General features: G+C 45.0%; 1 protein-coding gene across 1 annotated transcript; it reads left to right on the forward strand.

The window, feature by feature from the left end:
- The first annotated feature begins 11841 nt into the window (after nt 1–11841).
- Nucleotides 11842–13512, forward strand: LELP1 (late cornified envelope like proline rich 1). The gene is made up of 2 exons (XM_025355431.1): nt 11842–11943; nt 13086–13512. Exon 2 carries the CDS (start codon nt 13107–13109, stop codon nt 13389–13391), a length of 285 nt encoding a protein of 94 aa, XP_025211216.1. The 5' UTR covers nt 11842–11943; nt 13086–13106; the 3' UTR covers nt 13392–13512.
- The last annotated feature ends 2312 nt before the right edge of the window (nt 13513–15824 follow it).

Raw genomic sequence — 15824 nt, forward strand, 5'->3', positions numbered from 1 at the left:
CCCTACTGAATGCATCTCAGGGACCCCAAGGTCCCCGCACCACATGTTGACAACCACTGGTCTAGGGCATGATTGTGGGCCAGGCCTCCAGGGTCTCAGAGCACAACACACCACAGTAGCACAAGTTTCAAAGGGTTGAGGATGTTCTCCTTGGTCTCAGCTTACTTGTGGGTTTTATTTATGCCTGTTGTTTAACTATCCAGCCAAATTAAGTTCTGCCCTTTAATTCCATAATCATTAATCAGAACCAATTTAGCACTGCTAAATTGAGTTCTGTACCATCATTCAACAACCATTGACAACAACGCCTAGAAAGCGTCTATTTTATAAAACCTGAAGACAAAGAGAATAAGACACTGAAGCTCTCTAGAGAAGCCTCCTCGGTTGTCTCTTGCAGCAGTGGGGATACACATATGCTGCATGAACCATTAGGCTGATCTGACCAGGGCTTCCATCAGGCACAGAGGGTGTGAGGGACGATGTATTGAACGTGGAAGGTGAGGAAGAAGGCAGAGCAGAGGATGTCTCCTGGGTTCCTATCTGGGTTTCTTCCTTGTGTTCCTAAGTGCAACCAGCAGGAGTTTCCTTGGGAGCTAATCACATTCAGTGATTATGGAAGTTTGAATCTAATCATATTATTTCCCAGTTCTCCTCCCACCAGCTACACAATAGCGTCTCCCTTATTTCCATGGAGGTAAAATCACATCATAGTCAATTGAAAAATATACCTGAAGGATAAAAAATTTTAAGAACAATCAAGAGTGGAGGTGGAAGAGAAAGGATAAGAACTAATTTTATAGTAGGATTGGGAAAGTCCCCCCAAATTGCACCCACTTCCCTTTTGCCTAGTCAAGATTATAAGTTCCTGGGTCCTTTCACTGAGCACAGGAAAGTCCCTGCTAGTTGATTTCAGACTGAAACAAAGAGACTAGAGCTTCTGGTTCTTGTTTCTAAATCTTACTATTAAACTCTTCTCCTGGGCCTAAATTTTTCTCAAGCTCTTTGCATTGTAGGTATGTAGAATATATTTTTCTCTGCAAATTCCACAGCTTAAAGTCTTTTTTTTTTAAGTTTAGCAGGCAGAATTTCTTAAATAAAATTTAAGCTGACACTATTGCCTGGGTAGTTAAGAACCTCCATCCATCATTCACTGTCTGGCCCCAAACCACTGACGTGTTTCTAGCACCACCACCTGGAAACTGGTGGAATCAAAAGATCAGAGCTACCTGGGCTATGCCTTGGCAAGGAGCACAAGGTGTGTCCTTTGTGAGGCACACACTAGGACTAGGTTTCCATTTTTTTATTTTGAGAGATTAGGCAAAGCTTCTTCTGGCCCACTGACCAGCCCAGGAAGTCTTCCTGGTGAAGAGAAGAAAAGGATGTAGTATCCATAAACAAATACAGCTAGAGAACAAAAGACTGGATAAACTGCCAGAGGAGGGTCGACATGCATTGACCTAGAAAGAGACAGAATCTCCTCTACATCATCCCTGGAGGTGATAGCTCCCCAGGAGGTTTTCTGTGACCCACTCACCCCCACCTATCATCCAAATGGATTTCCACAGCACACTGATCAAACTTCAGTCATATCTCCCCATACTTAGCTCTGTGCCTCAACATCGGTGACTCCGCTCACTCTTGCCTAGACTGCAGAGTGTTTGTCCAGGGTGCTCTGCATCTTCATCCCCTATGCTGTCCTCACACATGTGCGTGCGCACACACTCACATGCACACGCATGCACACATGAGCACACAGGCATGCATACGCACACACAGGGTCTAGTCTCTGGGAGAGGCTCAATGACTTTAAACTTCATTTAATCCTAAAGAGCAGCGCTAGAGGTGGTGTGAGTTAATGTTAAGTGATTTCATTTCAAGTCCCTCAAAGAGATGGTGGGATTGGGGTGGGGGTATATGATAGATGCTAAACACCCAGCCAGGAATCCTTGCAGAAGAACTGTTTCGTGGAGATGAGAAGTTCAGCAAGTCCTTTCTGCTTGTCTCCTCTCAGACACTAGGATGTCCCAAAGACCTGAGGTGCTGCTGAGTAAAGTGGACCTGCCTCCATATCCCTTTCTCTCACTCCCACATCTCCATCCAGGGCAGATATCAAACTGGAACCCCACTGGGGGCTTAGAGCAATAATACCTCTGCAGGTCTATGAGGGCTATATGGACACCACAGCCCGTTGCATACTGCCTGGCCACCATGCTCCAGCCCACAAGATGACAGCTGTAGATGAAGAAACCAAAGACACAGATCACAGACATGATTCTCTTAGACCTGAAGTAGAACTTAACTTTCTTGGATCCCCATGCTTTGCTCCTCCTTCTGCATCATCTTCAGCTTATACCCAGGCTAGGGTAACAAAAGCTTGGGAATTTACTCTTTCTGGTGTTCAATTCTGATTCTTTAGTTCACCAACTCAAACTGGCATGTATTAACCTCCAGAAAAAAAGAGATCAGATTTTAAAGTAACGAGGAATAGCATAGATGAAGAAGAGAAACAGTCAATAATAGGAGAAAAGGCAAAATGTCTGTGTAACTATTAACAGAATGGCTCAAAACACAGGAAAATTTGCATGACATTCTAAAAGTCTTCTAGTCCTGCCTCCGATTAAATTATTCTCCACCAAAAGGCCTTCAAAAGATTAGCTGGCACTTAATTAAACATTTGCTGGGCCAGTTGATAAACTTAGGAAGTGCTGCTACTGGCCTGAGAAGAGGATGTTAGCAACTTCTTCCCTACCTCCTGCCACTTCCACCCACACATGCTGCTCCCACTGTCTGGAACATTTGGGAGCATGTCTTCATTAGGGACAACCTTGAATTATGTGCAGGTCTGTGCTCCCTCCTCCAAACTTTTCCTTCCTCAGACTAAAACTCCCCTACTCCGTTTTCCATTTTTTAACAGGCACTCTATCTTGGTGCTTCCCTAACTTTTTGCTTTTTTTTCTGAATCATTGCAATGTGAGCTTGATTGTCTCAGACAGCAGCATCCATAACTGGCCTCAGCCCTCTGAGGTTGGAGTAGACATGGGCAGGCATCGGCTCCTTGGTGCAGCCCCAGAGACACTCCCCTTGGTTGAGTGCTGTGCTCCATGGAGGCAACCATGGCTTTGATCGTGGCAGTGAGTGAGTAGGAGTGAAGGTCGTAGTCCCCAAGGATGGAGAATGAGGGAGGGAGAGGAGAGGGAATGTCTCACATGTGAACATTCAGGAGGAAGCTCCTCCACTGCTGTCACTAAAGCATAAAAGTTTATCTCCTGTTTCTTGCAGTGTATCATCAACACAGGAAAGACAACCTAGCAGCAGCTGTAGCAGTGCCAGATCCCCTGCCAGTCCCCTCCTGGGCCCCTAAGCCCTGCTCTGTACTCCACAGCTGGCAGGCGTGGACTTCCTCTCCATGCTAACAGGAATACCACCAAAGCCGAAGAGGCTCTTCTGAAGCCTCTCTTCCCCCAGCATCTAGGCAGTATGTTGCTCCCTGCACCCTCTCCAATCTCTTTATTCTAGAACCACAAAGCCCAGAAATTACCTTTCATCTACTGAAAGGGAAAGATACCTTTACAGACCACCAATCTGAGAGTAGTTCATCAATGGTCTCCTCCCAGCTCCTCTTCCAGACAACAGCAAGGATTGGACATGTGGGCCATGAACAGCAGATCTGCTCTCCATTCTCTATTTTGACCACAAGTGTGGTCAGGACCAGTCAGTCCATCTAACTGCTGCCTCCACCAACACTACTGCCACCTGCTGGCTCAAGAAGGCATCTCAACTATGGAGTTTTCATTCCTTAGCTCTCTGTACCCCTGGGTTCCACCATTTTGGGGGTCTTGTGTAGCAAGGATGATTGAAATTCTAAGAAAGAAAAACTGCTTTGGACAATGGTAAAATCTTAAGAATTTTCTCTTTCCAATCCTTCAACTTCAATCAAGACAATTACAACATTTATTTATCACCTCCTCTCCTAAGAGAGCTGACCCCCCCTCACTCTGCTCCTAAGCCTGTTCTGAACATGCTGAGATGACTCTTCCATTCCTCTAGAGGCACGGGAACTCTATCTCACTCATCACACACACCTCCTTCCCTCGTGCTCCCACCCTGAGCACCCCACAGCCCACAAGACCCCAACTCTCATGAGCACCAAGGAGAAGACCTTCCCAGGCCACTGGGCCTCCATAGGTGGTGAGTGACTCCTCCCAGATCCTTCCCAGAAAACAGCAGGAATTAGACAAAAGTACATTCAGGAACTTCCTGGGGACCAGGTGTGCCATCCTTCCCCTTCCTTATCCTCTTTTTTAATTTATTTTTGTTTTTGTGGTAAGAACACTTAACATGAGCTCTATCCTCTTAACAAATTGTAAGTGTATTAATACAATGCAATATTGTTGACTATGGGTACAATGTTGTTCAGCAGATCTTTAGAGTTTATTCATCTTACTTAATTATTTTATGCCTGTTGATTAATAACTCATTTCATCCTCCCCCTGCCCCTGGTAACCACTGTTACGCTCTTTGATTTAATGCATTTGACTATTTTTAGATACTTGACGTAAGTGGAATGATGCAGTATTTGTCTTTCTGTATTTGACTTATTTCATTGCATAATGTCCTCAAGGGCCATTTATGTTGTTGAATAAGGCAGAATTTCCTTCCTTTTTAAGGCTGGATAGTATTCCATCATGTGTATATACCACATTTTCTTCATTCATCTGTTGATGGACATTTAGGTTATTTTCACATCTTAGCTAAAGTTTGATTAGATAAAGCTGCTTATTCCAGCTGCTACTGTTCCAGCCCATGCTGCCTCCTGTGACAAAAGAAGATCATTAGGGAAACACAGTGTTGCCTCCCATTTTATTAAAAAATATGAAGACCTTGTAAAGTTGGTTAAGAAATTGACAAGAACTATTTTAAATCATGTGAAAATTTCCCCCAAATTTCCTGACTTTGTGATCCCACACTCAGTGAAGGAAGTGCTTTTCACTGCCTTCCTTACCTGTGCAAAGAGTTCTCACTTTGTGCCCTGAGCCTGCAGAAGGCATTCTCAACCTGCTGAGGGATTTTCTCGTCATCTCTGCTCTCCCCATTAAGACATCTGCCCCAGTGGGCCCCCAGTTTATTGTGCTTGCTGGTAGCTGGGAAGGTGATGGAGTCACAGGAGGAAAAAGGAAACAGAAGCCTGGTGGGCACCTTAGGAAGAGCCCGCAGGTAGAACGTGGACTGCACAGTGGAGTGGGGTAGAGCTTCACTCAAGAGAATGACTCCCATCTAACCACAGGATCCTTCCCTACTGTGCCTTGCCCAGTTACCTCCCTGCCAAGTGCACCCCATCCTGTGTCCTCCTCAGTGCTCCTGAAGAGGGTCTCACCAGGCAGAGAATGTGTGAGTGTGTGTGCGCGCGCACCCATGCACGCACATATGCACATGTTGGGGAGTGAAGAGGAGGTGCAGGGCAAGAGAAACCCCAGCTGCAGGGAAGGGGAGATGGAGACTCCCTGACACTTGAGTCCATCTCTGCTTGGGAGCCTGGATCAGACAGTGGCTGTATCCTGGACAAATCCAACATGATCTGGGATTTCCAGCCTAAACAGCCCAGCGGTTCCTGCCTCCTGGAATCTCTGGGCCTCATACAGATATATTCATGTTGGAAGCTGACCCTGAGAAATAGATCTCTTTCTCCATAAAGTTGGATCTCCCTCCTCTGACAGATAGTTTATTTGATTCTTACCTCCCCTGCTGAACTTTGTCTTGTATATCCATTCATTTATTCCCCAAACATTCATTGAGCATCTATTATATGTCAGGCCCTGGTCCAGCACTAAAGATGCAAAGAATAATAAGAAAGCCCTTTCCTGGATTAGGGCACAGTGTGAGACAGGAGACAGCATTGCCCCCTGGCAGAACAGGTGGGGAGTCAATCCACGGGGAGCATGTCAGGCATGTTCACAGATAGTATCTCTTAACTGCAGCAGGGTGGAGGACCAGGGCAGTCCGCATGGAAGGTGGAATTTTCAAGTTGTATCTGGAAGATAAAAAATAAATAAATATCAAGGCAAAAAAGAGGGGGATACTCCAGTTAGAAAGAAAAGCAACTGCAAAACCATTGAAATAATATTATTCCATCACCTTATTGACAATAAGCATTAACTGTTGCCTGGCCAACATGTGCCGAGCCATGCACTGGGCACTGCAGAAACAGAGATTTAAAGAAGTAATTGGTTCCTGATCTCTACACTACATCATGTGAGAGAGTAGATCGGGAAATAAATAACTACAAAATATACGGATAAAAATATCATAATGAGCTTGGCTAAGACAACGAACAGCCTGGGAAGGTGAGAGAAATCATGCCCAAGGAGAATTTCCTATGAGTTCAAGGTTGAGGAGGAGACAGGGAGGACTCGGCCAGCAGAGCAAAAACTCAGAGTTTAAAAAATTTAAAAAGTCTAGCATATTTTGGAAACTGCAAGTAGCTTTATCCCAGAATCTATGGTAAAAGTAGAAGACTGAGCTGAAAGTAGACACCAGATTAGTAAAAGTTTGTTGACCCAACCAAAAGCCTTGGGCCTCATCTTAAATTCAATAGTAAAATTAAGCTTTTGTTTTATAAAATTCACTTTGGGAATGCTTTGGGGGTTGAACTAGTGGTGGGACTCTTTGGAGACAGGGAGACCTGTGATGATGATGCCACAATAAAGGCAGCAACCATGACTGTGAGAGGATGGGTGACCGACTTGAGAGCAATGTACCCTGCAACTCCCAAACACAGCCTGGTTTAGAAGCCTGTGGCTCAGGAGGTAGAATCTGCAGATCCTGGTAGCACATCTGCTGTGAGGTTGAGTAGGAAGCAACAGTTTGGGATGATCCCAGGTTTCCGGTTAAATCTTGGTGGACAGGATGCTATTCACAGAGTTGGAGTGCATAAGAGGAGCAAGAGGGGCATGTTAGGGAAGATGTGGAAGGTGTTGAACTCTGATTTTGTAAAGTCAGCTTGAGGTACCAAAGTACATCCAATGGATGTTAATATTGAGACCTAGAGCTCAGGGAAGAGGGTGGGCTTTGGGATTCTCTATGCAGAACTGATACTTCCAGCAATGGTGGATAATAATATCAGCAGCAAGGGTGAAAAATGAAGGTGCAGGTGATTTTGAAAGGATTCAGCAGAGGAGAAAGGGCTCAGGAAGGAGAGTAGATGAGGCTGTAAGTGGGAGGCTACCCATGTCACAGAGGGCCAAAAGGGAAGAGGGGTAAAATATAGGACATAACTGTGTCAAATACTGCAGTAAAGTCAAATAGGTTAATCCCTGAACCATGTCCATGAGGATTTCATAGAACATTCTTACCCCTTTATATAATGAATGAGCAAAACATACAAATATCAAGAAAAACTTACCCAATGGTGATTAATAAACAGTGAAAGGGGAGGATGTATAACTGGTTCCCATGGGCCAGATATGAGCCATAAGGGCGGGAAAACTAGCTGTCCAGATTGTCTAAAATCCTGTCCAGGAGGTGAAGATGAGGAATACCAGCCAAGAGAAGCTGTAGGAGAGCCTGCCAATGCCTAGGCGCTGCAGGAGCCATGCACAGCTAGACAAAGCAGACGTGCCTGTCATACTAAAGAACCGTGGCCAACACCCAGCCAGCAGGGAGGGGAGAGTCTGTGAAGAATACATTCAAGTTCTCCACAGGAGAAAGGTCAGCCGTAAGCACCTGCCAAGCCCAGAAAGCTCCTATGCCAGTTCACAAAGTTTTCAGGTCTTTCTTTCTCGTTCCTTTGCAGCCCCTACCCAAATGGACAAGAGGTAGCTGGGTGAGCAAGGGAAGAAAATTAAAAACCTCTAGTAGCTAATAGAGAAGATACTCTTCTTTTCCATGCAGCCTTCCTTCCTGCAGTAGTACCAAGTAGGAAAGAAAAGGAAATCCAACATTCAAGGAAAGACCTTCCGATTACTGAAATAAGATTTTTTTATGTAAATAGAAGTGATTTTTTATGTAACCAGAAGTAAGAAATTATGTTATTTCTTAGCATGATTCTAAAAGTCAAGGGCATCTGCTAGAGATTTCACTCCAAGAGGAAGGGAAGAGCCAGCCCCATAGAGATGGTTTTAAGAGGCATCAAGAGAAGAAATAGAGTTGCTGTCTGACTAGCATGCAGGTTCTGCTTGTTCAACAAGAATTACACAGAGAGACAGAAAAAGGCAGGGGAAAAAATAGAAATACTTTGCCAAAAAAGCAGTGAGGCGGATCCTAATGGAGTTGAAATTGCTGATTCATAGCATGTCCCTGGGCTGATACAATATGCAGACATACAGGGCCTTCGGACACACACAGAGGAACCACTGAATGGCCCAATGACTTTTTTGGCCAAAATTAAGTTACTATCTTTTATCAATAACATTGATATCAACCCTTCCTACTCAAAAGTGAAATCATCCATTAATAGTTAATACTAAAATGTCTAATCTTACTGTGAACACCACTAGGAGCTTTGGCTGGAAGGCCGGGAAAAAAAAAAAAAGAACGCTATGGAGAAGATGTCTGAGGAAAATATTGAGTTGGAGAAGTGGGATTATAGGGCCAACACCAGAAAATGAGAATGAGAGAATGAGACAGAAATGAAGACACAGAGAGAGAGGTTCAGCAAACCAATGAAGACACCTGGCCAGTGTTGACAAAAACAATAATTAATATGAATAACAAACATTTTTGTGGGGTACTTCATACATGGCATCTCCAGTCTTTACAATTCTATGAGTCTAGTGAGGCACTATAATTGATGAGGGTGTAGGTTTTGCACTTGCAAATATGCCTGGCATGTTATGAGCGATCAACCTAAGTTATACATTATCTTAAGATGATAGTGGCATTATATCATTTTATAGATGAGGGAATTGAGACCTGGATGGTTAAGTAAATTACTAGGGGTTGTTCAGCAAGTAAAGGATGAAAGCAGGATTTTTTTTTTTTTTTTTCGAGACAGAGTCTCGCTCTGTTGCCCAGGCTGGAGTGCAATGGGGCGATCTTGGCTCACTGCAACCTCCGCCTCCTGGGTTCAAGCGATTCTCTTTCCTCAGCCTCCCGAGTAGCTGGGATTACAGGCATGCGCCCCCACACCCAGCTAATTTTTGTATTTTTAGTAGAGACAGGGTTTCACCATGTTGGCCAGGCTGGTCTCAAACTCCTGACCTCGTGATCCGCCCACCTCGGACTCCCAAAGTGCTGGGATTATAGGCCTGAGCCACTGCACCTAGCAAAAGCAGGATTTAAACCCAGAAATCTGACTTCAGAGTCCTCTTCTAACCCTAATCTAGGCAAGCTGGGCTTTGGCATTTATCTCTTCTTCCAGTCTCTCTCGTGGAGGCCCAACAGCCTAAGAAGCCTGTTCTGTGTTTCGTCTCAGTAGTGCTTCCTTCCAGCCAGGGAAGGCACTTAGCCACCAAACCCTAAGTGAAAGGTAAGGCTGGTAGCTGGGATACCAAATGTGACACTGCCAGGAGTGCTGACCTTTACAAAGGAGGGTTTTAAATACTAGAAAGATAATGGGCAAATGGTGTCCTACTGAGTCCAGTGACTGGTATACTTTCATTCACTGAGAACTTGAGCAAGAAATAGGAGAGGGAAGAAAGGAGAAAGAGAAATATAACAATGGCTAGTAGAAGTCACTACATTTTTTACATTGCTGTCACAAATGACTGCTATCTCCATATCTAGATTGGTAGCTTTGGTCCAGAGCTGAACGTCAGGCGAGGCTGGGTCTCCTGAGATGGGGGTGAGAGCTGCTTCTCAACCACTTTGAGGAGAGAGAGCTGATGAACAAAATTATGGAAGAACGAGGAAATTCTTATGGGAGGAGTGGGCTGCACCAGAACTATGACTCTAACATCAATTATTCCAGTGATGGGGGTTAAATCCCAACCCATTCTCCCCTTCTATTTAGGTTCATCTGAGATTTCATTGAATATGGCATTATTTATCCTTGTGAATAAACCCTATATGAGGCTTCTCCATCGTCATCTCATGATCATCTATTCAATAAACACTTGTTGAACTGAAATGAACTGAAGGCCTCAGGTCTCCCCAGTGGCCCAAGGGCCAAAGCCATATTTCCAGTAACCACCCAAGAGCATTCATTCTAACTACACTCTTCTCAGACTTAAACCCATATTCTTTTAGCACAAATCTGTTCCCCTGTTTCCTCAGCTCTCATTAACAGTAACACTAACACCCTAAAACCTGGTGAAACATTGTCCCAAAGAATTAAAGAAACTAGCGACTAACACAAATTCTTGAGTTTACATGATGGCAGATTTTAAAAAATGAACAACTTGCTAAAATGCTGAAACTCTCTCCACTTGTCAGATAACAAAATTGGCTGAAGTCTTTGGAGCCAATATGGCAGACTGGCAGACTGGAGTCTGCACAGAAAAAGCGTGCTGATGTCACAAATTTCCACCGCACGTTTCATACTGACTCTCCTCGAATTTGCACGCATGACCCATGAGGTAGCATGAAGAGATAACTTCCCATGCCCGAGGACTTTTTCCAGACCTCCCTTTTCCTTCCACCAATCACCTACTAACCCCAGAATCTAATCCCTAAACCTTTCCCAATAAAATCGCTGCCTTAAAGCCAGCACAGGGAGACAGATTCGAGCTGGACTCTTGTCTCCTTGATGGTCGAGTTGCAGTAAAAAGCTTTTCTTTTCTCGAAAAGCTGGTGTCATCATATTGGCTTCTAGTACATTGGGAAGCAGCCCTTTTGCTCTGGAGCCATCTTCAATTCTTAATTTTCTGCAGTGAGTAAATAAGTCCCATGAATCTGCCTGTTTAATGAGGCCTTTCTCATGGGTACCCAGACCCATGACTGCCTTCCTTCAGATGTGGAGATTTTCATAATTTCTTTAAAACAGTCTCATTCAGCTTTTACTTTACCACCCCATCTCCCAATCCATCCTAATATTTCAATACCTTAGGCACAATTGTGTCACGATTTTAATCTAAAGTCACTCGTGATTCATTCATGATGACCGCCGGGATGAACCTCTTAAACCTGAGTTCAGGCACCCTGTGTCTAACTAAGCCTACCCACCTTTCTCACTCCAGCCTCCCATTGCCACTCCTGAAACACCCCAATTCAAACCACAAAGACCCTGGTCAGGCCTTTAAAAAAGGTAAGGAAGGAATTCTGAGAGGCAAAACTTTTTGCCCTAAGGCAGGATCTGGGGCTAACCCAATTGTGTGGAGTGGTAAGAAGAGGTTTCAGAATCTAATATTAGAAAAATAAAGAATGTTAGGTGAGGCGATGCCTCGCCCTGCTTCAGCTCTCGCCGGGTATGCACATGTACCCTAGAACTTAAAGTATAATAATAAAAAATAAATAATAAATAAAATAAATAAAATTAAACATGTATTACACAAAAAAAGAAAAATAAAGAAAAGAAGAATGTCGAAATGGCTGTGATCAATTCAGGGTTGTTTTCCTAGAAAGGTGGGAAAGGGGCAGGTTCAGAGGAATTAAACTTTGGGCATGGAAGAGGAGCTAGAGACCATGTGTTAACAGTGGGCCAGCTTTTCTGCTCCTATCAACAACGAGCCTCCCATCCTCAGAGCCTAGGACCCTTCACTGCAGCCTCATTTTACCGGCCTGAATGTTGAGGGGTCTAGGGAGGGGTGGGACAGCCAAGCGGGGGATGGTTCATCATGCCTGTATTCTGGTGTCCAGGGCTTGAGTTGTGCTGGGAGCTATGGAGTCACACAACAATCGCCCCTCGATGATGCTGCAATGACCTCATAAGTGGAGGTCTTTGCCCCTGCCCCCGACCCCAGCTTCCTCAGAGCTGGGCAGAGGAACCAGAGGGAAAATCCACCTTCCCCAGCACAGCCGTAACATCCACCTCACTCAACTGCTTGTCAAGTTCACCACCAACACAGAGGGGTAAGTTGCATTTGGACAGATGGAAGTGGCCACTCTTTGGCCTCTTCTTTCCTGGGAGTGACCTGAAGTACCCCACGCACTGAGCAGGGTTGGGAAAGTCATGTTTGAATGAAAGTTTCCTGTTATTTTCAGTGGTAAGAATCGGTGTGTGCTTCACCTTGGAACAGGGTCTCAACAATTTTAGAGTTCAGCTTAATAATATGCCTCCCCAGGGAGCTATACTGATTTTAAAACAAAATTTAAAATGTTATTTTTATATTGCTAAAAAAATCAAAGAAATATAACCAATTAGATCCAACTTGAAGTATTATGAGGGACTGAAATCCCTGTCCATATCTAGGAGTTAAACTGTCCATATAGAAATGCCTAGCTCAGGGCAAAACTCAACAGGGGAGAAAAGGAATTCCCTTCGGAAAATCATATTTTGTGGCTCTGTCGTTCAGATTTTCAGATAAATTGGAATTTCATGGTTCATCTCCTGATTTCTTCCCTTACCCTATTATTTATCAGAACCTGGATGGAGGCAAAGGAGTGGGCAGTTCTAGAGTAGCCCATGGGAACCCACTCGTGGCAGGCATTAAATTGCTTTCCCTCCCATGGCCTCGAGTAAAGAAAGCAATTCTCAAGGTTTAGGGGACGTGGGTGGGACACAGGATTGAAAGCAGTATCCTAGGCCCCCAAGTCTGCTAATGTACCTCCCATCTATCTTCAGAGGAACGAGAAGTGGCCTGAGAGGAGCGAAACTTCTATTGTGCCATGAATGCCTTGAGCAATCTGGTCAAACTTAGGGACTCCTTGGAATCATGTTTCTAAATGAACTAAATACAACATTTGGGGTTACAGAGACACCAACTCTACTGAAATACAGTTTCAGTGGGGTGGGGGAGGTGGGGGGTCCAAAACCCTAGGTTAAGAACTCCTACTAGGGTCTATGGCATAGAAGCAAGAATAAGTGAAAAGAAAGCAGAGTAAGGGTGGAGAGATTAAGAAATGCTATCTCACACTCATACAAGGCCCTAAATGAGAAGATGATCTAGAGCCTGAGCGCATCCCAGGGAAGACTTTCTTAAGTACAAGGATAAGCTATAAGAAGCCTGTAGGAATCCTCTCCCACCTACGACCCATCTCATATTTCTTTGCAGGGCTCAGATAATCAAGAAACAATGTCGAGTGATGATAAAAGTAAATCAAATGACCCCAAGACTGAGCCCAAGAACTGCGATCCCAAGTGTGAACAAAAGTGTGAGTCCAAATGCCAGCCCAGCTGTTTAAAGAAGCTGCTGCAACGCTGCTCTGAAAAGTGCCCACGGGAAAAGTGTCCAGCACCACCCAAGTGCCCGCCCTGCCCCTCGCCGTCCCCTTCATCCTGCCCTCCCAAGCCCTGCGCCAAGCCTTGTCCTCCTAAATGCCCTTCTTCCTGCCCACCTCCCTGCCCTCCCCCAGAGTGAGGCACTGTGGGCATTACCCAACCCCACTACCACTGCCACTTCCACCATGTACAACGCTGTGGGGCTGGGGACTGAAGCCATGAACTGACAAGTAAACGTGTTCCTCTGCTGTGCAAGACTTCTCCTGGTGTTTTGGTGGGTCTCGATTTGTTTTGTTTGTTGTTTTACAGCACTAAACGACCAGCAGGCAATCCCTGGGAAGTGAGGCTAGAACCCTGCACTCTCAACCACCTCTGAGAACTGACTTTCCCTCTGACCCAACCTGCAGGTGCCCACCTCTGAAAGGTGTACCCAGGGAATGCCAGGCCCTGTTACAGCAAAGCCTGAGAGATCCATAAATATGGTTGCAGCTGTGAAAGTGTCCAACCCCGGGAAGCAGAAAGGAGAGGGTATGAGGGAGAAAGAGGAGTAGAACATTGGTGAAAGGTCCAGGAAGGCTCAGGAAAAGGCATTGTACTACGTTCCTGTTAGTCCTGTTGCATAATGTTTATGCAGAAGGGCTCCCAGTAGAGGCTGCCCGGGTTTAATGAAACTCTATCTCTGCTCCCTAACACCTTGTAACCTTAAGCAAGTTGCTTAACTTCTTTGTGTCTCAGTTTCCTTCTCTTTGCAAAAGGAATGATGATGCTAACAGTACTGCTGTTATGGAGTTGTTGTGAGGCTAAAGAATTAACAAATGCCAGGCCAGGCGCGGTAGCTCATGCTTGTAATCCTAGCACTTTGGGAGGCCAAGGCAGGTGGATCGCCTGAGGTCAGGAATTCGAGACCAGCCTGGCCAACATGGTGAAACTGCGTCTCCACTAAAAATACAAAAATTAGCTGGGTTTGGAGCACGCCTGTAATCCCAGCTACTTGGGAGGCTGAAGAAGGAGAATCACTTGAACCCAGGAGGTGGAGGTTGCAGTGAACCGAGATCTCACCACTGCACTCCAGCCTGGGTGAGGGAGTGAGACTCCACCTCAAAAAAAAAAAAAAAAAAAAAAGAGTTAACAAATGCCAAGTGCCTGGTTTACAGGGACATAGTAAGTTGGTAAAGGGAGCACCCCACACCCACACCCACCACAGTGTAACACTCATCATGCCTGAACTTAATTGCTTTGTGTAATTCTTCCTAGCCTGTAAATCTCCTGACCACAGGAGTCAGGCTTTGACATCTGTAAGCGTACAATTAGACATTCTTTAAAAAATAATCAAAAAGGAGTTATGGATTATACCACTATCTGTTACCTGGCTCTAATACTGAACTATAGTTACATAACATGTCACTATTGAAAGAATCCCAGTGAAAGGTATATGAAACCTCTATTTTTGCAACACTCTGTGAATCTATAAAATTTCAAAATAAAAACTTAGGTACAAAAAAGATATTGTACATATCTTGGACCTCAATTAGGAATGTATAGGGAAAGTATTCATAGCTGACGTGTTAGTGGAGATTATTTACAAGTAGCTAGAGAGAGTCCATGTCAAACTAGCTTAATACACAAAACAGAATTTATCAGCTCACATTGAGAAGGGTTTGGGGACAGGGCATAGGATTAAAGGGAGAACTGTAGGAATCAAGACTTCAAGTCCTGGGATCAGGGACCCACTCCACCATCTCAGTCACTCTCATCTCGCCAGCCTCTACAATGCCTCAGAATATGTCCCATCCTCTCCTAGTGCGTCCCCCCCCCCACCACCCCCCTGCCATTCAGTAAGGTCCTGAGCCAGTTTGCAGACCCAGCTTGCTGACAGATTGGGCACAAGGATATTCCTATTTTCACCAGGAGAGGAACTTGATTGCCTAGAAAGTCACGAGCATGCCCCCGTGGCCAAGCAGGTGACAGAGCTTTGACACACAGACAGACCAGTTGTGAATTGTTTCAGTGCACTGCACGTAAGCAGCGATACAGTGAACAGCATTTAAGGATTCCCTGCTATCATCGTAATAGATAACTGAAGAGCCATATCTGGGATGGCTCCCTATGGAACCATGACACAAAACTAGCTCTCATCCTTCTGAGCCTGAAGGATGGTTCAGACAGCAAAGGGTATGGCAAGTATAGAGAGTCCAAAATGTGTCAAAAAATACCTAGGACCCCACCAGACTGAGGCTGTACAGTCAGCTGGTGACGGAGCAGGCTTTTGGAATACATGAAGCAGGCAGAGCATTTAAGGCACCCCCCCCCATTTTCCAGGTGTGACATGAGGAGACCTTGGGGTCTCAGGGTCTTCTGAGACACTGAGGTTCCCATACTCTAGATCCCTGCAGAGAGGCACTCACTGGATGCCAGGAGACTCTGAGGGTCTAGTTTAGAGCATTGGAGACTATGGTAACAGGTGGAAACCCCTTCAGCTGTGGTTAACAGGTGGCAAACCCTTCTACCTCACAGGAAGTCAAAAAGGAGGAGGGACAGAAGAAAGGGGGAGAGAGAGAGAGAGAGAGAGAGA

The sequence above is a fragment of the Theropithecus gelada genome, chromosome 1 (assembly GCF_003255815.1).
Source record: "Theropithecus gelada isolate Dixy chromosome 1, Tgel_1.0, whole genome shotgun sequence".
Taxonomy (NCBI): domain Eukaryota; kingdom Metazoa; phylum Chordata; class Mammalia; order Primates; family Cercopithecidae; genus Theropithecus; species Theropithecus gelada.